Source organism: Octopus bimaculoides, chromosome 2 (genome assembly GCF_046866305.1).
Source record: "Octopus bimaculoides isolate indiv1 chromosome 2, ASM4686630v1, whole genome shotgun sequence".
Lineage (NCBI taxonomy): Eukaryota > Metazoa > Mollusca > Cephalopoda > Octopoda > Octopodidae > Octopus > Octopus bimaculoides.
In genome coordinates this window covers 100,337,270-100,359,060 of record NC_142929.1, presented here as the reverse complement: position 1 = coordinate 100,359,060, position 21,791 = coordinate 100,337,270, and the positions used below count along the sequence as shown (strand labels likewise).

The following is a 21,791-nucleotide window of genomic DNA, read 5'->3' as shown; positions in this document are numbered from 1 at the left end:
TAAATCGAGGCACTAAGGCCTCTTACCTTTCCTCCCCGACCAGGTAACTTGCCTCCCGCAGACAATCCTGCAGTTCTAAGTCAGGGCTCCAGAAAGCAAAACTGTATTGGTCCTTGGGAAAGGAGTCCATCACCCTGAACATATCATTTTTCATTATGACCTCCGCAGTTACCTGCAGAGGCCAATCCAGGTCTTCAGTAAAGGTCAGGATCCCCTCCCTCCAGCCCTCTAGCCTCTTCACAAAGTTCTGTAAAGCTCCTCCCTTATGAAAGAAGATCACAAATTCATCCTTCATCATAATAGGAGGAGTCACAGTTTCCTCCGTCAGTGGCACAATTCCCACTGACAAGGTTTCAGGACATGCCGGCAGTGTACTACTAACTGCCGGCAATGTCCCAGTCTTCTTTTTTTTTCCTCCCTTGTGCTATGGGAGGGTGTAGTTCTTCCGCTTTATCTGATCTGAAGGAGCTTACCTACCTTCCTTTTTTTTCCTTTTTTTTTTTTTTTTTAGGAGGTTTCCACCTCCTCGACTGCTTCCATCTCTCCCTCTGAAGGAGGAGTGGGGCGGTACTTTTACTAACTGCTCCAGGATCCTACTTTGGTTCTGGGGACAGTTCTTCTTAATATGGCCCGGTTCCAGGCACAAGTGGACACTTGGTGGGTGGGATGGCATCCCTCAAATGTCACTGGGTATCTACAACCAGCCATTTTCAAAAAATCTGGAAATACCAGATCTTTAGCAGCTCATTGGGTCCATAGAGTCAAAACCACTTTTGACCCCACACAATCAGCTGCCGGCAACAATTTCACATTTAAAAGCTTGGGCCTGCTGCCACCTAGACCCCGGTGGATAGTGTCCTCTATCCATTCCGGTTCAATGCCCAGTGGCAGCCCACAGACGTGGAAAGAAACAGAATCTCTTGCCCTTCCAAGGGCTGGCTCGCAAATTTACGAGCCACCTCAGGGGTGTCAAATAGCAACTACACCGTTGCATATTTAGCACCCATAGAAATAAACTTAAAAGTTGGCAGATGCTCTGCCAAATCTTTTTCTATATCTGTTTTAGGAAAGACAGCGATGGTGTCGAGTGACTTAGAATAAGTCCTCAACACCACCGTTCTTTCCTCTAAGTTTTTTAGCCATTGCTTGGGTGGGATGATTTACAGAATTTGGTGTCCTTTCAAAGGATAGCAGATAAATGAATACCAAGTATACTGGTTTACTCTTGGTTTAGAACTCCTGTAGTTGTCTGACTAGGAAGAGAGCATTAGCAGCACAAACCCATCCAAACTGTGTCTCGTCTAAGCTTATTTATCAGCTGTACTGTACTCTCTGTGTTCCTTACATAACTTAATCCTCCATCTCTGTAGGTGTTTTTTTCAAGTGCATTTCTTTAGCCCTTGCAACAATTAATAAAGACTCCGTGAAGTGAGCCAATGAGCATGACACCATCCTATATTTCTTGATCGACTATGTGAGCGATTTTTAGCATTTTGGTGACTATCATTCATAGTCCAGCAGTTTTCCATTCTATCATATCCTTAATTATGCTTTCAACCATATAGCAGTCAACTGCAGTGTCTGGTCCTTCTCTTGGGTCAACATGAGATAGTTCCTCTTTCCTTCTATGCATTCTCCTCATTCCTCATATTCTTGTAATAAAATCTCTACGTCTCTTTCTTCTTAGCGTTAATGAGGGTAAGTGTACTAGTGTTATCAACCACACTTTTTCCTTATAATGCCTCAATTTTGCACTGTCATTGCTTTGCAAACAGGAACATCACATGTCGCATCACAGGACATTAGCAAATCTCCTACTACTAGCTCTGTATTATTTATTTCTGATATCTTTTAGCTCTCTGCTCTTGTTCCCTGCTCCCCTTTTCCTTCTGATCTTACCAGGTTTCTCTCTCTCTCTCATTGAAGCTTTTCTATTAAGAATTTGCATAGCCTTCATTTTCAAATGTTTATGTCTCCTGTAAAACAACCCTTTATTTTTTTACCATACTCTATTATTCTTTTTACTTTAGTGTGTGTGTGTTTGCATTTATATCAAGTTATATATAAAAACATTTTAACATTAGACTTTTACAAGGAAAAGGTTGACAATGACTTCAAAGTTTTGATTCACTTGCCTCTGGCATACATACATACACACACACACACATATATATATGCTTATTAATTGGAAGAAGTTACTGAGTGACCCAAGGGATGAGAGTTTCGTGTGTTGACACTTATAAATAGTCATTTCAAATTGTGGAGATTACATTTATATAGACTAACTAAAATGATAAATATAATTTTCTCAGAATTGTTCTAGAATAGATTTTGAAGACAATTACAGGATCATGTAAATAATGCATATTTTTCAAATACCTTGATTGTTAAGATGTTTTGCAAACAACTTGCACATGCAAGTGCTACCAGTCGAAAGCTCTGCATATTGGAAGCCAGCAAGTGTATGGGGTCATCAGGAGAGAATGTGCACCATTTCGGGGCCTACTTCTTGATGGCATCATTGTGCACCGATCCCCCTCACTGATATGAGGCTCCATTTGCAAGATCAGCTGCTGTGTGTGTGTTGGCACTCCGTCGCTTATGACGTCGAGGGTTCCAGTTGATCCGATCAACAGAACAGCCTGCTCATGAAATTAACATGCAAGTGGCTGAGCACTCCACAGACATGTGTACCCTTAACTTAGTTCTCAGGGATATTCAGCGTGACACAGTGTGACGAGGCTGACCCTTTGAATTACAGGCACAACAGAAACAGGAAGTAAGAGTGAGAGAAAGTTGTAGTGGAAGAGTACAGCAGGGTTCACCACCATCCCCTGCCAGAGCCTCGTGGAGCTTTAGGTGTTTTTGCTCAATAAACACTCACAACGCCCGGTTTGGGAATCAAAACCACGATCCTATGACTGCGAGTCCGCTGCCCTAACCACTGGGCCATTGCGCCTCCGCGAGATCGACTAATTATCAAATAAAGCTCAATATTCTAGCCATCACTCATCGTCTCTTTTTAACCAAATCCAGTGGCTAGCCTTTTCCACTGTAGTTTGGATATCACTCATGGTGGTATTCACTTTACGATGAGTTAGGCCTAACGATAACAACAGTCGCCTCACATTGTGTCCAACAAATTCTCTACATCCAACTTCAATTGGAAGATGCTCCGCTTTTCAGCTTGCGTCTTCACATTCCTCAAGGAGGTTTACATAACGGTCAATCTTTCAAGCTCGATTGTTCAGTAAATGAAATAAGGTAAGGGGAAATGCACATATTTGCACACATTAACAAATGTATTGATATTTGTGCCTACACACATGCGCCTGTATGCACACACATAAATACTAATATACACTGGTACACATCTGTATACACACATATACATGTGTAAATATGAGCATCATATGAATAGAAACAAAATAAAATTACCATCATGTATATTTACAAACATGTAAAATTGCTGTCTTCCACACATACAGGCTTGTCCTTTCAGGTACCAGCGCCACATAAAAAGCACCCAACATGCTCTGTTAAGTGGTTGGTGTTAGGAAGGGCATCCAGCCATAGAAACCATGCCACAACAGACAATTGGAGTTTGGAAAGCTACAATGATGATGATAATAATGAAACTCCTAGAAACATATAACTAAATGATTGGTTAAATGTGGTTACACATTAATATACAAATATTTACTCATATGCTTATGTACATGCAATTACCTGTGTATGTGCAATACATATTATTTTACACACACAAACATACACTTACACCTACATATACAAGCATATAGATACGAATATATATGCATACATAAGCATGTGTATACACACACATGCACAAATGTGCACCCATATGTATACATATATAAACACACATACACACATATACTATAAACACATGCACATGTGCATGCATATATACATATATGCTCATATACACATGCGCACACAGCTATATGTATGTGCTAATATATACATGATATACATATAAACTCACACATATGTATACACATCTGCCAAATTAGATTGGAGCCTGGTGTTGCCATCCGGTTTCACCAGTCCTCAGTCAAATCGTCCAACCCATGCTAGCATGGAGAGCGGACGTTAAACGATGATGATGATGATGATGATGATTCATTGTGTGCTCAGTAACCTAGCTGACCATTGGTTGACTATAGCTACTTAAATATCACACGGTCTATGAATTTTAACTCTTAACATCACATTGGAAATTTTCCAAGTCTTAAGCTCAGTCTTATAATGACTGAGCAAAGTATATTTATTTGTGATCAAATTTTTGGAAAATATGTCAGAATTACAGAAAATACTATTTTTATGGTCGTTTGTGCTAAAAATAATGGTGTGTTTGTGTAACTATTAACTAATCACATAATAATAGTTGATAAAACAAATACACAAGACAAAGATGGTGGAAAGAAAGAAGTTAATGAGTGCATTTAGTAACAGGTGTGGACATACATTGTTTTAAAAAAAGCAGTATATTCCCTGATCTTTTTGCAGTTTCTGTTATACAAAATCTATAGGTTACCTGAGCTACTCCTTTGAGATTCAGTATAGTCAAGCATGTACAAAAGTTTCAATAAAAATATAAAAAAAGACATCAAAAAAACTCTGGAAAGAATTCTAGAAAAAATTGGCATCATGTGCATGAGTTTTAATTGCAAACATTACAGAATGTAAATGACAAGGGAAGGGATTTAAAGTTTTCTTCTTTAGATTAAGTAGTTCATAACTTTGTTTGAAACAAATATAAACTAGAGCGGTTTGATTCAGGTATTTTCAGGTGATATAAGACTGAGATGTGTGTTTTCAATTGGATTTGTGTTAGTACTTTTGAATATTATTAAAAACATAACAATGATATAATGATGATAACAACAACAATGATAATTTTACTCTAGATTTTAAAAGAAAAAGAAAAAATAAATGTCAGCAATTTATAGCTTGCTTCCTGTGCTGGATGGCTTTCCTTTATACCACTACTCTTATTTCAATTATTGTCTTGTTTAAAAGATAATTTTATATGCATGCCTCCATTTAGAAATCACATAACACATCCAGTTGATCACATGGTTAGTTTTAAATCGTATTTCAACAATGATATCTTTTGTAAAAATTAATAGGTCTCTATCTGTTGAACCCCTGCTTTACCCTTGATTCTATCCAATAGTATTCTTCATTGTCTTATATTGTAATGAATGATCTGTCAAAAGTTGCATGTCTGCACACTGAATGTTAATAAGAAGGAATTTACTTTCTTTGATGTAATATTGCACTAATTTGTTTGATATATTTTGACATATCCAAGAGGTGGTATGTTAAGTGAACTAGAGCACAAGATTAAATGCCTTACAGTATTTAGTTTTGTCACTCTATCATTGTGTAATTTCCATCAGAGATGACTTTGATTTTTGTCCCTCTGGAGTTAGTAGATTATAATGCCTCCTTACAACTTTTAGCATTATACTTGATTAAAAAATATATTACTAACCAAAAATATACTAGTTGTGTTTGATTTGTTTCTTGTAACATTGCATATACTGTATGGATTCTACTATTTAGATGTTAATATTTAAATTATTAAAATCATACCTTTCTTTGATATTCATGTTAATTACTAAGTGACACAGCTACAAGATTTGTAACAACTAGTTGTATTATTGGAAGTTCTGATTTTGTTTGTTTTTGGACTTATTCATTTGCTTCGCTATTTTAACATTACTTACTTTCTTTTTTCTTTTTTTAAATAATTACTCTCTTCTGATTATTTTCTGTACATTTCCTTCTGTTTTCTTTGCATTCCATTTTGCATCTATCTTTTAATTTATCTAAACTTACTCATCAATTACTTCTCTTAATCCTTTAAAATGTATTTAATTAGAACATCCTTTAAAACAAATGCTAATATCTAGACTAAACAGTATTTTAAAAATATCTTATACACATGGATATATTTCCCATGATTCGAACTTCAAGATTTAAATCCAAGAATGCTATTTTTCTCTCTTATCTTAAGCAAAGCATGAATTTACAATACTGCCATAGAGCTGCTAAAATTTCAGTTGACTAGCACAAAATAATGGAAGAATTATTTTAGCTGCCTTTTTATGTCTGCAAATCTCAATAACTCTTGATCAACTCTGTATACAGTGAAGCTTTATCTTTGGTGACTTTCACTTGTTGTGATACGAAACGAAGGAAGACTTACAAGATTTGTAAATATGCATATAATGAATAAGATTTGCACTGACTTATAGTACAGCAACCACTACAAGAAGTAAAGGATGATGTTGAAGTCATCTGCTAACCAATATTGTAAGGTCAAGTTATATGTATATAAAACAAGGTCTCACTTTTAAGAAATGCAACCTCATTTTTAGGAAAGTAACTTGTATATGTGAAAGAATTAAGACCAATGGAATGACATTTTTATCTAACTGCTTCCTATAAAACAAAATTTTACCTCACATCATCAGGATAATTGTGTTGGTAACTATACTTCTTGAAAGTCTAATGACATCATCGAACAAGAATTCTTGTAAAAGTCAACTGAAATCTTGAAAGTTTAAGTCTGAAACCAAACTAAAGTCAAATTATCTAATAGAATTCCTTTCTCTCGAATACAGAGGAATACTATAACTGCTGAATATGTATTTTGACTTTGATGTAAATTAAATGCCGAATTTTTTCACTCTAAAACCAAATCTACAAAAGCTCTTCTCAACAACAATTTTAAGTTGCTTTACTGAGAAAATTTTGGATACTTACCATTCAGAAAGCAAGAAATAAAGGAAGATAAATATTTGCATGAAACAAATTGTTCAACTGAATTTATTTAACACCACTACCAACAACAACAACAAAAAGAACATGTTGACATTTTTATTTATTTTTTTTTTTACAATGTTTGAAATTTGTTTTATTGTAGTTGATTCATCAACTGATGATGATGATGACAGTGTGTTTGATGAAGAGAATTCCCAAAACGACTTTGCTCGTGGTAACAGAGGAAGAGACAGTGGTACCAGTTCCTCTTCGTATACTGATGCTGGTGCTTCCCCAGTTCACAAAGGAACTGATCGGCCATACAGTGTTGCATATGCTAACATCAGTATCCCTGGTAATACAGCACGACATGCCCTTGCTGATGTTATGCAGAATACTCGCCATTGTAAGTACATCTACTGAGAGATATGCTGTATATATATTTATATATATATGTATATATATATATATATATATATATATATATATATATATATATATATATATATATACATATATTTTTGGTACTACTACTACTGACAGAACTACAGTGTGTATACTCGTAACGTTTATAAACCAACTGAAGATTTTAGTAATCATAGGCATCTAGGAACCCCATAGCTCTGTTAGGTCTTTAGAAAACAATAAGAATCCTTAAATCCTGCTTTCTAAACTCCACTCAAACTTACACTCAGATTTGCTTTTTCATTTACTTAAACTCTTTTCTCACATACTTTTATCTCTTTGTGCATCTCATTCAGATTCTCTGTCCTATTATTACATACTCTTACTCCCTTTATCCTATTACAAATACACTTTCTCAGATACACACACACATACACACACTCTCTCTCTCTCTCTCTCTCTCTCTCTCTCTCTCTCTCTCTCTCTCATTGAAATTCTTATTCATTTGTCCTGAACACTTCCTTACTAAATCTCATATTTGCACTTAGTCTCATTTGAGCTCTATCCATTTTTTCATTTACTAAAATTCTTCCTTCATAACAACATGCTTTATTTCTCCCTTTACTCCCTATCACATTCATTTATGATTCCTAGATGAACTAATTTAAATTACTCTGCTTCAATCATCATTCTAACATTAATTCTGAACTGATTCCATATAGTCCACTTGTTGAAAACCACATCACCATTTCTGGTAATATTTATAGGCTTTGTGGTGTACGTTCTGTAAGCATTAAATGTTTTCCAAATTGCCTTATGATACATTTTTTTTTGTATATGTAAATTGTAGCAGAACTGTGTTGTATGTCTGCATTCTGTTTAAAATGTGTTATGTGAGTTGACATGAAATCTACATCATTTACACTTTTTCGAAAATATAAATATATTCCATTTTTTTTGATTTTTTTGTTAATAATCTCATGTCTCATTTAAATTATGCTTTAATTATAATAGACGTGGTATAGAATATATATTGAAATGTTAATTATGACATGTTATTATTTTTGTTTTTCATCGAGTTGTTTGATTTCTTTCTTTTCTTCAGAATACCCTACTTTACAGTTTTCAGCCATCGCATATTCATTAATACTCAAGTATACCATATTCTGTTCATGTTTTTTTTTTTTCTTTTCGTTTTAGTTTTCCTCTTTTACTGAAAAACTGATGGATATTATTGTTACTATTGTCTATGCTGATATTTTAATTAGATGAGATATCATCAAAAGTATTCTCTAATGCTTACAAAATTAGTGCCATCACCATTATCATTTTAACATTCTTTTTTTCATGCTGGCATAGGCTGATGACTCTACAATGCTGCCCTTCTCACAAGTTCTTTCACATTGTTTGCAAGGTCCAATTCTCATTCCAGTTCCATTTATTCTTTAGTTTGCCTCTCTCTATCATAAATATTTTTCAACACTAACTCAGTAAACTAATTACTATCCTGCTGATTAAATGTCCACTTCAACATGTGTCTATCAATGTCTTTGATACTTAGTCCCTTTCTCTGCTCTTTGGCACTTGGCCTTCGTCAAGAGTAAAAAGTGCATATCTGACCATGCTCACTTTATTCCTCGGAGTTACATTAGATTCTTTGTCTTCTAACCCATGTTTCATTGATCTGCAACATTACACATATTGCACACTTTTCATACATCCTAACTTTGAAACAGACTAAGAACATTTTCTCTCAACAGCTGTAACACTTCTATTAAGTTCTCCCTAAGAGTCTTCCATGCTCAGCTTTCTGATTGCTCACCAGACTGTAGGGCATGGATCTATAAAAGGACATATTTCCCTCTCTCTTTCTCTCTCTCTCTCTCTCTCTCTCTCTCTCTCTCTCAATGGTGTTGGCATCAGGAAGGACATCCAGCCACAGAAAACTCTTGTCAAGCATGGGGAAGTAGATGTTAGAATGTGTAGTTGTAGTAGTGAACTAGAATGTGCAAATCAACACCATATTGGTGGATGAATAATTTCTTTTGATCGTTCAGTATTGATAGTACAATAACCATTGGTTTCATGAAAACGTAATTTGCACTTAGTTTTACAAAAATGGCTGAACTGCTGGTATTATTCAAACTACAATTGAATAATTCAGTCTTTTGTACCCCCAGGTTGACCAAAATCTTATGAGTGCATTTGGTATTTGGAAATTGAGAAGCTTTGTGTGTGTATGTGTGTTTTGACATTGTTCACCATCATACAGACAGTGACATTTGTTTGTAGTTTTCCTTAAAGCATATCTGGACTAGGGGTAAATATTACCTTGCTTGAAACAGGCATCTTGTCATAAAAGATCTCTCTCAATAAATCTTATCTGACTCATGACTGCTTGGAAAAGTAGGCATTACAATGATGACTATATGTAGGGAAGTAGGGGTGGGTGCAGGCATGGGTTTGTGTTTGTGAAGTTTTCTTTGCAATTAAATGGTTGCAAGCTTGAGCTTGAAGGCACATTGAGCCAGTGTTCCATTATAGCCTTGTGAGTGAAAACTGGTTCGTGGAAACTGTATTGGAAAACAAGTAAGGGTTGGAAAAAGCAAACATGTAAATGATGACAATGAATATTATATATTGCGGAGAAATGGGTGGATAAGGTCATAGAGGTTGTCAGAGTATGCAATAGAGTGCTCATGCTAGTCCTGCAGAACAGCACAGGTCAAATTATCTCTGCCTATGCCCTACAAGCGGGGCTACCAAATGATCAGAAGGACCATTTTTATGATACCCTTCTACAGGCTACTTCAGAGATGAGTGGCAATGACCTCATCTTTGCGACTGGAGATTTTAATGGGCATGTTGGGCGGAAATCTGGTATCTTCACTGGTGTACACGGTGGGGCCATGGTATTGGTTCCCAGAATGATGAGGGAACTAGGCTACTAGAGTCATGTGATATATGTAACCTTTTAATCTGCAGCTCTAAGTTCAGGAAGCCAGACAGCCACCTGATAACCTAGCAATCGGGTGACACTGCTAGCCAGATTGATTTCATCCTCACCAGACAGCAGGACGCAGGGTTGCTCTTAAATACAAAGACCCTCCCAGGTGAGGAATGCACCCACCAGTATAGACTAGTCATTAGTGACTTTCGACTTGAGACCAGAAGGATGCCAGGAAGTAGACCAATCCGGAAGAGAAGGATTTGGAAGCTAAAGAACCCTTCAGATGGTCAGAGATTTAGGGACATCCACATCAAGAAATTTGATGTGAGAAAGGAGGAGCTACAGTCCCCGGACGTAGAAGGTAGCTGGAAATTCTTATGGGACAGCTTACTGAGTGCCACAGACCAAGTCTGCGGATGGTACAAAGTCCCTTCCAGACCTAGAGTAATGTGGTGGTGGAATAATACGGTAGACAAAGCCATCAGCGCAAAGAAACAGGCCCGGAAAGCCTGGAAGGGTGGGGGTAGCAGGGAACCGTACCAGATAACCAGAAGGGAGGTTGGGCAACAGAGGTACATAGCCAAGGGCAAAACAGAAAAGAAGAAGTTTTCCAATATCCAGCGACGTGGGGACCAAAGAACTGAAGTATTCCGGATTGCAAGACAGTGTATGAGAGAGAATTGTGATGTCATAGGAAAGAAATGTGTCTACATGGATGATGGTGCACTTGCTTTTAATGATTCGGAAAAGAAAGAGGCTTGAAAAAGCCATTATGAAAGACTCCTGAACATGGAGAATGAATGGGAGGAGGAGAGCCTGCCAAATGTTGATCCTTAGAGGGACTAGCTATCTGAATAGACAGCACCCTGGTAGATAAAGCAATTAAGGGTATGAAGCCAGGAAAAGCCCCCGGCCCATCAGGAATCACTGCTGAGATGCTTAAAACATCTGGTGGTGTGGGCTATGGCCTAGTCATCCGTACTGTAAACCAGGTAGTTCATGATGGAGTCATACCGAATAACTGGAGTAGCAGCACCATAGTCAACTGCTACAAGGGTAAAGGTGATGCTTTAGATAGAAATAACTACAGGAGTATCAAACTGCTGGATCAGGTGATGAAGGTCACAAAGAGGGTCGTAGCCCAACTAATTAGGGAGAGTGTCTGCTTAGATGAGATGCAGTTCGGTTATGTGCCAGGTTGAAGCACCACTGATGTTATATTCTTGGTACGGCAACTGCAGGAGAAATACTTAGCCAAAGATAAACCCCTATACTTGACTTTTGTGGATTTGGAGAAAGCCTTTGACAGGGCACCCCGATCCCTTATCTGTTAGGCGATGCAGAAACTGGGGATTGATGAATGGTTAATAAGGGCTGTACAGGCCCTATACAGAGATGCCGTTAGGAGGGTTAAGATTGGAAATGAGTGTAGTGAAAAATTCCGAGTAGAAGTAGGGGTCCACCAAGGATCAGCCCTCAGCCCCCTCTTATTCATCATAGTCCTCCAGGCAATAACAGGAATTCAAGACAAATTGCTCCTGGGAGCTCCTCTATGCTGATGACCTGGCCCTCAGAGCAGAATCACTACCAGAACTAGAGAAGAAGCTTCAAGTGTGGAAGCAAGGTTTAGAATTGAAGGGCCTTAGAGTCAATGTTGCAAAGATCAAAATTCTAGTAAGTAGGAAGGTGAACACATCACACACCCCTTCAGGTAGGTGGCCCCGCTCGATCTGTAGAAAAGATGTAGGTAGAAACTCCATAAGATATACTCAGTGCAAGCTATGGACATATAAGAGGTACAGCAACATCAAAGGAAGATTAACTGGGAAGATAGCTTTCACATGTAGCAGATGCTCAGAAAATAGACTCCATCACATACCAGGGGGAGAAACTAGAAGTAGTTGATAGCTTCTGTAGTGGGGGTGGATGCTCAGAGAGTGTTACCACTAGAATAAAAATAACTTCGGCAAAGTTCAGAAAGCTTCTACCCCTACTGGTGACAAAGGGCCTCTTGCTCAGAGTGAAAGGTATATTGTATGAAGCATGTGTGCGAACTGCCATGCTTCACGGCAGTGAAACATGGACCATGACTGCTGAAAACATGCGTAGGCTCAAAAGAAATGAAGCTAGCATGATCCGCTGGATGTGTAATGTCAGTGTGCACACACGACAGAGTGTAAGCGCCCTGAGAGAAATGTTAGATATAAGAAGCATCGAATATGGTGTGCAAGAGAGACGTTTGCGTTGGTATGGTCATGTACTGCGGATGGATGAGGAGAGCTGTGTGGAGAATTGCCACTCCCAAACAGTGGAAGGAATCCAGGGTAGAGGGAGACCCAGGAAGACATGGAATGAGCATAACTTTTGAACGTTGGGCCTCACAGAGGCAATGACAAAAGGCTGAGACCTCTGGAGGTATGCTGTGACTGAGAAGACCCGGCAAATAAAGTGAGTTCACAGCTGTAACCTACACCAGTGTCGCATAACCAGCCCACTCAAAAGTACCTTGGATCGTAGGACGACATGACATGCTTGAGGAGACCTATTGAGTCAAATACATCAACATCAACAGTAATATCAAAATCAAATCAAATGGAAATTGTAGTTGTGACCTCTGTGCCGGTAGCATGTAAAAAGCACCATCTGAGCGTGGCCAATGCCAGTGCCGCTTTGACTGGCTTCCGTGCCACTGGCACGTAAAAAGCACCATCCGATCATGGTCGATGCCAGCCTCTCTGGCCCCTGTGCCGGTGGCATGTAAAAGGCACACACTACACTCCCGGAGTGATTGGCGTTAGGAAGGGCATCCAGCTTTAGAAACACTGCCAGATCAGATTGGGGCCTGGTGCAGCCTCCTGGCTTCCCAGACCCCAGTCGAACTGTCCAACCCATGCCAGCATGAAAAACGGACATTAAACGATGATGATTATATATATATATGCACTCACACATGCAAGCACACACAGAGGATGAGACCATGAGACCTCCAAAAATGTATACACTTATAGAATGATTATAACATTACTATCTATTAAAATTACATTACAATGGTAGTGTTGGGTGCCCCATCTCACTGGGAATAAAAGTACATCTTGAATGCTTGACATGACACATTGTCACAGCAATTCAATTAAATGGGATCAGTCACAACACAGTCAAAAAAGAGTGATCCAAGTAATCCTTTTGATGATAAGCTCTGCTGTACTATAACTTCTGGTATATTAACACGATATCCTTCTGTACTGTATGGCTTCTCAGGTCCCCAATGGGTGCAATTGAAGTAATTCATTAAGCCATTTAATTTAAATGTTGCCTCATCATTCCAAGCAATCTTTGTTGGAAAGTGTACATCTTCTACACATCTTGCCAAGTACTACTCAAAAAACTCTACTCTTCCATCTGGGTCACCTTCATTGTGAGCATGGTCTATTCTTCGAATGTATCTTTTTCAATGACAGCATTTCAAAATGTAAATGACACTAGATTTTGAATTCCTATTGCATGACTGGCTTGTTGCACAAATTTTCTAGAACTCTGATAATACATTCCTAGTACCCTTTATGGTGCATATCAATGGCTGCAGTCTTCCAGAAAATTTCTTGTAAACATTCTGAACAGTTCCAGTTGCATAGGTGGATCCAATCGCAGTCTTCCCAATGACTCAAAACCAATTGATTGTTTCTTTTTACTTGTATCTATTGGAAGTGTTCCAGATGATAACTACAGAAACAAATTGATATGCAGGACATAAACGAAGGAAAAAGCAAAGTAGATTATGGTCTCATACATACTTGTATGAAATTTAGCCATATCTTGCTATAAACATATTAATGAGCATTAGCAAACTTCATTGGAATACATGTGAACTCTAAAGCAACTTATGAGACATCAGTAGTACACAATTATGTGAATAAGAAAAAACAACATTATTTACATTATTTACATTTGACCAATATTTGTCTTCATCTTGTTTGTTGTTAACACAACATTTCAGCTGATATATCCTCCAGAAAAAATAAATTCATTATTTAGAATAAGATACTTCCTAGATAGTATGTAAAGGACATTTAAGTACAGTTACCAACCAGGGCAAAGACTGTTTCTTGATGAAAGCAAGCTATAGCCAGACAAACCTACAAAATATGCATGGATGGTTTGTGATGTGAACCTTGGATACTGCTGTAATTTTAATTGGTGAAAAAAGACAGCATAACCTAAAGTAAAATGTGAGCTGGAAATTACCACTTCCATACCATAACTAAGGCTATATATTATTTTTGGACCAATATTTCAGTTTGGTCACACTTGTGGCTGACTTAAGATGCTGTAGAAATATATATTGATTGGGTGAGAGGAGCATCAGCCATTTGATATTATGAAAAATGCAAAATTAAAAAGAATGGGTGAAATAATCTAATTGGCTAACTTTCTATTCATTGTTGCTCAACTATGTAGATGATAATGTTTGTAAACTTAAGTTAGAACAGCTATGTGGGTGGTGTAGATGCCTGAATCAGCTGATGAGGTATCATACAGTTAGTAGACTAAGTAATAAATGATGGTGATACCTGGTTTAATATCTAGTAAATATGAATATTGTAAAGGCTTTTTTGTTTTTATTAAATACTAAATCATGAGAAGCTGAAAAGTGACAATTATATTGTCGAATCATTATTGTGTATATTTATAAATGACTACAAGAATTTATTTCATTCTGAGGTTTTCTTTGAAAATTTCACTATTTCATGCCATTTTGATTTTCATACCAAGCTGCATCAGATCGCCATCATGTGCTCCTGTTTAGAAAATAAGCCTTTCCCCCTTATCTGTATCAATGGAATATGATCAAGATGTAAATTCCACAAGCTGCATTACATATTGCCTGTCTAGGTGTATGTCACAATAATTCCAAATGGGAACTGATAAAAGCAAAAAGGGTGTCTTTAGTCTTCATATCTTTGGTGTTAGTGTGTGATAAAATTGCACCCAGTAAACTCTGTAAAGTGGTTGGTGGTAGGAAGAGCATCTAGCTGTAAAAGCTCTGCTATAACTAGAACATAAAATGTGGATTCTGTAAGCCACATAGCAGGAAGGCAGTAACTCTGAGAGTGGACTCTTTATTTTTCCTCACATGAGACAACCTTTGAAGTACCATTGGGCATGTTAAAATGTACATAAGACTAACACAATACCAAAATTGGTTGGTTTTCTCTGTTGCTGTGTGTGTGTGTGCAAAATGACAGCACCCATGACATCCTATTAAACTTATGCCTACATGGAAAGTAGATGTAAAATGATGATATTGAGGATAAATTATAATTATATTTTACATCTTAATTTTTTTTTTTTTTTGTGTCTTACTTAACTCTGTCCTTCTCTATCTATGCTATTATTCTGCCAACTTTATGACAAAGCATAACATTTTCATGCTAAGACTTTGTTGCTTAATACATTCTGATGTTCACAGCAATTACCTTGGAAGGTATTGTAGCTTCCCATAACTCAATGTCTTCAATAGATTTACATAAAAGTATACTGCTTGCTCTTCTATTGGTTTTACTTTCCTGTCATACCCACAGTCCACACTTTATTTATTAGAGCCTCACATTGTGAAATTTCTAAACATTTAATTCTCATTATCACTGGCTGTAAGTCTCATATGTATCATTTCAACATACTTTTTCTCAGTCATATCCTAATATATTTGGACATTTCAAAATCTTTTGCTTTCTGAAACTTCATAATTTGATATTGGCAAAACTTTTGGTTCTTTTTGAAAGATAAAATATAACCCTTTTGATACCTTTGGCTCTGTGAATCACTGTTTTTAGGTGATCTAAATTAAAACTTTCTATCAAAATTTCATATCAATTTATGTTCTAAGCACCAGTTTATTAATAAGTTATTTTACTGAAATTCTGTTACTTTCAAAATTAATTGCAACAAAGAGTATTTCAATAGAAACATCACAACAAAAGAGTTAAACTCTATAGTCACCTGTTTTCTGCATGCTTTCTTCAGTTTCTTTTAAATCTAGTATATAGATCTAGAAGATTATCCTATACCATTGTCATGTTTTTGTATGGCTACACCTCCATATTTTCCATATAAATGGTCAGTTAAACCTTAGTAATAGCTTGATGTTTCAGGCACCATGAAATTTCTATTTCTGTTCCTTGTTCTGTATGAGCATTTGCTGGTGTTATTTGAGTGTTGGTTATTCTTATTACTGCAAAAAAATCCACGAAACATTTAATGGTACTACTTAAATTAATGATTACAAATACTGTTTCTGGATTGATTTCATTTAGCAAAATATAAAAAATAAGTTATGAAATTGTTACTTCATGTAATGTCTTCTAATTAGTTACAGCTGTTGTATTGAGTTACAGTTGTTGGAATAGTTTTCAAGTGCTTGAGAGAGAAATGTTAGACTATAAATTATGTAGATGTTAAGGGTCATATTGAAGCTAGCTCAGTGTCTGCTCTTAAAAGGCTTTCCTTCAAAAAAATTTTCCCTAGAAAAATTAGTACTACAAAATCAGTTCAGCAATTTTATGTTAACATATGGCTTTTAACTGTTATCAAATATCAAATTATTGGTATGGATATAGTTTGTTGATATTAGAAAATTTGTTTGTACAATTATAGATACCAAGATACTATGTCTATTAGTTATTCTGATCGTTGCATTTGGTTATTATTTTCCTTTAGAAATCATTATCAAAAATACAAAAATGTTGTTGAAGGCAAAAATGGCCAAGTTCAGGCTACAAAGTAAACTGTAACCAAATGTCAGATCATGGTCATAACAATCATGGAATCAATTTCTAAAGAATTGTTTTGATTTAATTCACTTCATTTTACACTCTTTCAATTTTTCATCTACCCTATGACTTTATAAGTTTAGTGATGTTGTAAACCTCACACTGGCCAAAAGGACTGACTGAAGTAAAGTGGCCTATCTCATTTGTCTTAACATTGCAATAGTTCTCGAACTATTGCCTTATCTGTTTGTATATCTTAACAGAAGGTAGGTCATTGGCAAATCTAGTTTTCAGAATGGAAATGAGAGAGAGCCTCAAAGTGTTATAGATGATTACAAAGGATTGTTTCAATAATTTGAAATATATTAAATTTGAAAGAGAATGATAAAGCATGGCTTAATGAGTTTAGATAGGTTTCACACTTACTAAACTGTGTAGGTCCTTGCAGATTGAAGAAATCTATATAATTGACACTGCAGGTCAACACCTGGCAGAAAAGTTATTTCAGAGGGATACAGTTGTATGCAGGAGCTACAAGATGGAGAATGTTTGCAAGCTTTGGAGATAAGGAAGTAGGGATGATGATGAGAAGAGACAAATGCTTTGAGCAGGTTGTGAAGTAGGTATGCAATTTATTAGCACAGTGGAACTTAAAGAAATGGGAGGAAGAGTAGAGAAAAGAAATAGCATGTTGGCAAATGAATCTTTGAAAATTAGCCAAATGAAGTTTGGAATATGTTAACTGGGCACAATTTTGTAGAAAGTCAGCTAATGTGCGTGTGTGTGTGTGTGTTATTTCTGTCAAAAAGGAACCTAATCTTTGAGATGCAGATTTGCCATTGTTATGTGAGGTCATCATGAAAAATCATCAGATAGTGAGACTTAATAAATATATGTAGCAACTTTCAGAGGTTCTGGTTTGTGTTCAGGGAGGTGTAGTGCAAGACTGTTTCCTTGATATTTATAGCAATTGCTTGTATGTTGTTGAAGAGATTAGGGGTCATATTTCCATTGGAGGATATGTTTGAACTCTCTATTTATGGAAGCAGTGTATGCATGAAGTGAGATATCTACATTATGTAATGATATAAGGAACCATAAGGAGAAATGAGTGGTAATATTTACAGAGGAAACTCTGGGAGTTACAGGTAATAACAAGTAAGTAATGCATAGAATGAAGAGTGAGTGCTGCCTTGAATCATGAAGTGTATCAGTGTTGATAGAAGGGAGGACCATCAATGCTCATTAAATTTCACTGGTTTGACAGGAAACTTTTGATTTTAGAAAAGTGTCAAACCCATGAGGTTAGGAGCAGAAGGAACACACACTTAACTATAAAGGTTCTCATGCTAGACATGATCTTTAAAAGCTTTACTGATGTTAAGGACACCAACAATGCTTTTGCCAAAGTTTTCAATGCTGAGAAAATGCGACATGTCTTTGGTAGATATAACATTTAGTAAAAATTAAGTAAAAACTAGAAAACTGTATGGTCCCAAAATGTTCAGTATTCTAGTATATGTTTTAATTCCTAGCAAATAACATTGTAACTTGGTATAAAAATTGAGTGTCTATCATATTGATTACTCAAAGGATTTATTACTTATAGTTGCTAATAATAAACTTATTCTTCCATAATTAGTGCAAAAACGTTGATAGTGTACCTAACAATTATTTACAAATAAATCTGTGGATTATTTATAACATGAAAAATATTGGATCTGGGGTGGTGGTTCTGATAAATCAAGATATGAACCACCTACTCACTATATGTTATGAATGACTATGTTTTGTGTGTAGCAGTCCCTCTGCAATAGAACTCAGCTGCTGATTACTGCAACACTACTAATATTGATTTACCTGTCCAGTTGTCCATCAACTTTACAAAACTGGAATAACAAACTGAAAAGTACAGAAACATTTGAGCATCTTTCACTAATGCTGTTCAGTATGTTTAGTGAGATGAATAACATACACTAGCCGAGAATGGAAAACATTTTACCTTCCGTCAGAAATATGTGGATTACCTAAAGGTATTATAAATTTACAAAAACTTCTAAAATACTACCTTCATGCACCGGCCTCTACATATCCTTGCATGTGAATGTTGCATCAGGTTAGTGTTTCTATTTACCTATTCATCATTCATTGTTTGTCTCAAGGGATAACTATTAAAACTATAAATAATCTATATTGTTTCTTCCCTCATTAATAAATGAATTTATATTTGAGAATTACCTTTATTATTTACTTCAATCACTAATATTCCCAGCTATTCACTTTGATTTCTAAACACTGCTAAATAGTTGGCATTAAGACAGACAGTATAAACAACCGGTTATAAAGTGCCAACTGACAGTTGAAGCATTAGTATTAGTATTTAGTAGTATTGAAATTAAATATATTAATGAGAATTGTAATTTACACAATTTGTAGTTCGTTATCTTTCTAATATATTTCCTTGGGAAATTATAGAAACTTTTATTGCACAAAAACACTATCACAGATCCTAAGCGATAGATATTAGTGATATATATATTTATATTTTTAAATACAAAGGCTAAGATTATGAGAGTAAAATAAGGCATTTTTCCATTACTTCTATGCATTTACAAAGGGCATTTGCAAGAATTGAAAAAGTTTTCTGATTATGTGTCATTACTCTACTTCACACACAAATGGCATAATAAAAGCAATATATATATATATATATATACATACATGTATGTTCCACCCACACTTAAGAAAACTTTTTACACACCTTATCCCAACAAACCAATCTATATCTCTTCTTCACATTTCCTCCTGTCATACATTATGCCTAGCTCTCACTCCCCAATCCTGTCTTCACAGCCCTGTTCCTCTGTATCATTGTTATCCAGTACCTCCCCCAACTCTATATATACCCAGGTTTTCGCCACCTCCCCCTCTGTACTCTTTAATCATGCTTCCTTCGCAGTATCCTACCACTTATATTATGGCATTCAAACCTCAAGGGTATGCCCAAGCACTTGCCACCATCTATATCTCTCTCCTCCTTTACTCAACCATCCCATTTATATTCTGATCCCTGTCCCTTGTGAGCCACCATCTTTATCCTGCTGTTTCCCACTCTCTCTTTCTCCTTCTCCTGCACTTCCCCTCAGGCTGGTTAACCATGTATTTCCTTTGCAGCAGTGCACCTGTTTCTGTCTTCATTCCTGGTCTCTCTCTCTCTCTCTCCTCTCTTTCCACCTCTCTCTCACCTTGTACCTCCGCTACAGCAAGACACTATGGCCATCTTGTTACCAACTCTCATGTTTCCAAGCAAGATAATATCACCAGGTGTGTGTTCAAGGAAAACATGCCTGGCAATGCTTATTTACAGTTGGTGCACAATGTCAGCATAAAGAACAAACATGCACATACATCTGCACACACACGAACTTCTTTCAGGTTCCATCTGTCAAATCCATTCAAAAGTCTTTGGTTGGCCCTGGGCAATTTTAGAAGACATTTGCCCAAGGGGCTATGCAGTGGGACTGGAATTAAAGCAACATATTTGCAACAATACATACATATTTACACACACTCACACACGCATTTTATTAGTGATATTTCAAATGTTGTTGTGTAACTTTCAGTTCATCTCTGATAAAGCAACCATAGGTTGTCCAGGTAGCTACCTGAACAACTTGGTGCTGTGTCACACTGGCAATGGATCTGTCAAATCTCACTCATAGTTTTGAAATCTACTCGTAATTGGAAAATGGTTGTACAAATTAACTGTATTGATGTTTATGATTTCTCTTGACTAGAATTTTACATGGCTCACTCTCTGTGTCTTTCTATATAGCTACTGTTATCTAGGTGGCCAAATTAGTAGTGGAGGTGGATGCTCTGAGAGTGTAGCTATGAGAATAAGATTAGGCTGGGCAAAGTTCGGAGAGCTCCTACTTCTGTTGACAACAAAGGGCCTATCTCTCAGAGTGAATGGCAGATTGTATGATGCCTGTGTGAACAGCTATGGTGATAATAATGAAACATGGGCTGTGACAACCAAGGACATGTGTAGGCTTGAAAGAAATGAAGCCAGTATGGTTTGCTGGATGTGCAGTGTCAGTGTGCATGTTCAACAGAGAAAAATTAGGCATAAGAGGCATCTGATGTGGTGTGCAAGAGAGACAACTACGCTGGTACAGTCATGTGATACATATGGACAAGGACAGCTGTGTAAAGGAGTCCCGATCTCTAACTGTGGTGGAAACCTGGGGTAGAGGTAGACTCAGGGAGATATGGGATGAGGTGGTGAGCATGATCTTTGAACTTTGAGCCTCACAGAGGCAATGACTGAGACCTTTGGCATTATGTCGTGCTTGAGAAGACCCATCAAGCTGAGCAAAATCGCAGTCATGGCAGATACCGGTGTCATGCAAATGGCACCCGTGCCAGTGGCGCGTTTTACATCCATTACACTCTCAGAGTAGTTGGTGTTAGGAAGGGCATCCAACCATAGAAACCATGCCAAATCAGACTGAAGTCTGGTGTAGCCTTCCAGCTTGCCAGCCATGGTCAAACCATCCAGCCCATGCCTGCATAGACAGCGGACATTGAATGATGATGATGAGGATATATATATGTGTATGTGTGTGTGTGTGTGTGTATATACATATATATATATATATATATATATATGGTACGTCAGTTGGATACCACACAAATATGGGTATAATGCAAATTATAAACAAATTAAATAGAGATTCAATTGACAATTCAATAATTTATTTATATTATAACATAATATACTATGAATATAATATAATATAAGATAATATAAGATAATATAAACAATTATTAAAAAACTAAAAGAGCCAACAATTTCTTTCGACTTATAC

General features: G+C 36.6%; 1 protein-coding gene across 50 annotated transcripts in view; it reads left to right on the top strand.

Annotated features, from left to right (window-relative positions):
• Positions 1–21,791, top strand: part of LOC106868181 (disco-interacting protein 2 homolog C) — a 264,069-nt gene that overhangs the window by 157,684 nt on the left and 84,594 nt on the right. For 40 of the 50 annotated variants that reach the window (XM_089347270.1, XM_089347276.1, XM_089347268.1 and 37 more), the window contains one exon: positions 6,959–7,201. The exons of the other annotated variants lie outside the window; for them this stretch is intronic. In XM_089347270.1, coding sequence (XP_089203396.1) covers positions 6,959–7,201 — 243 coding nt within the window. The remainder of the gene's footprint in view (positions 1–6,958; positions 7,202–21,791) is intronic. 50 annotated transcript variants of the gene reach the window in all.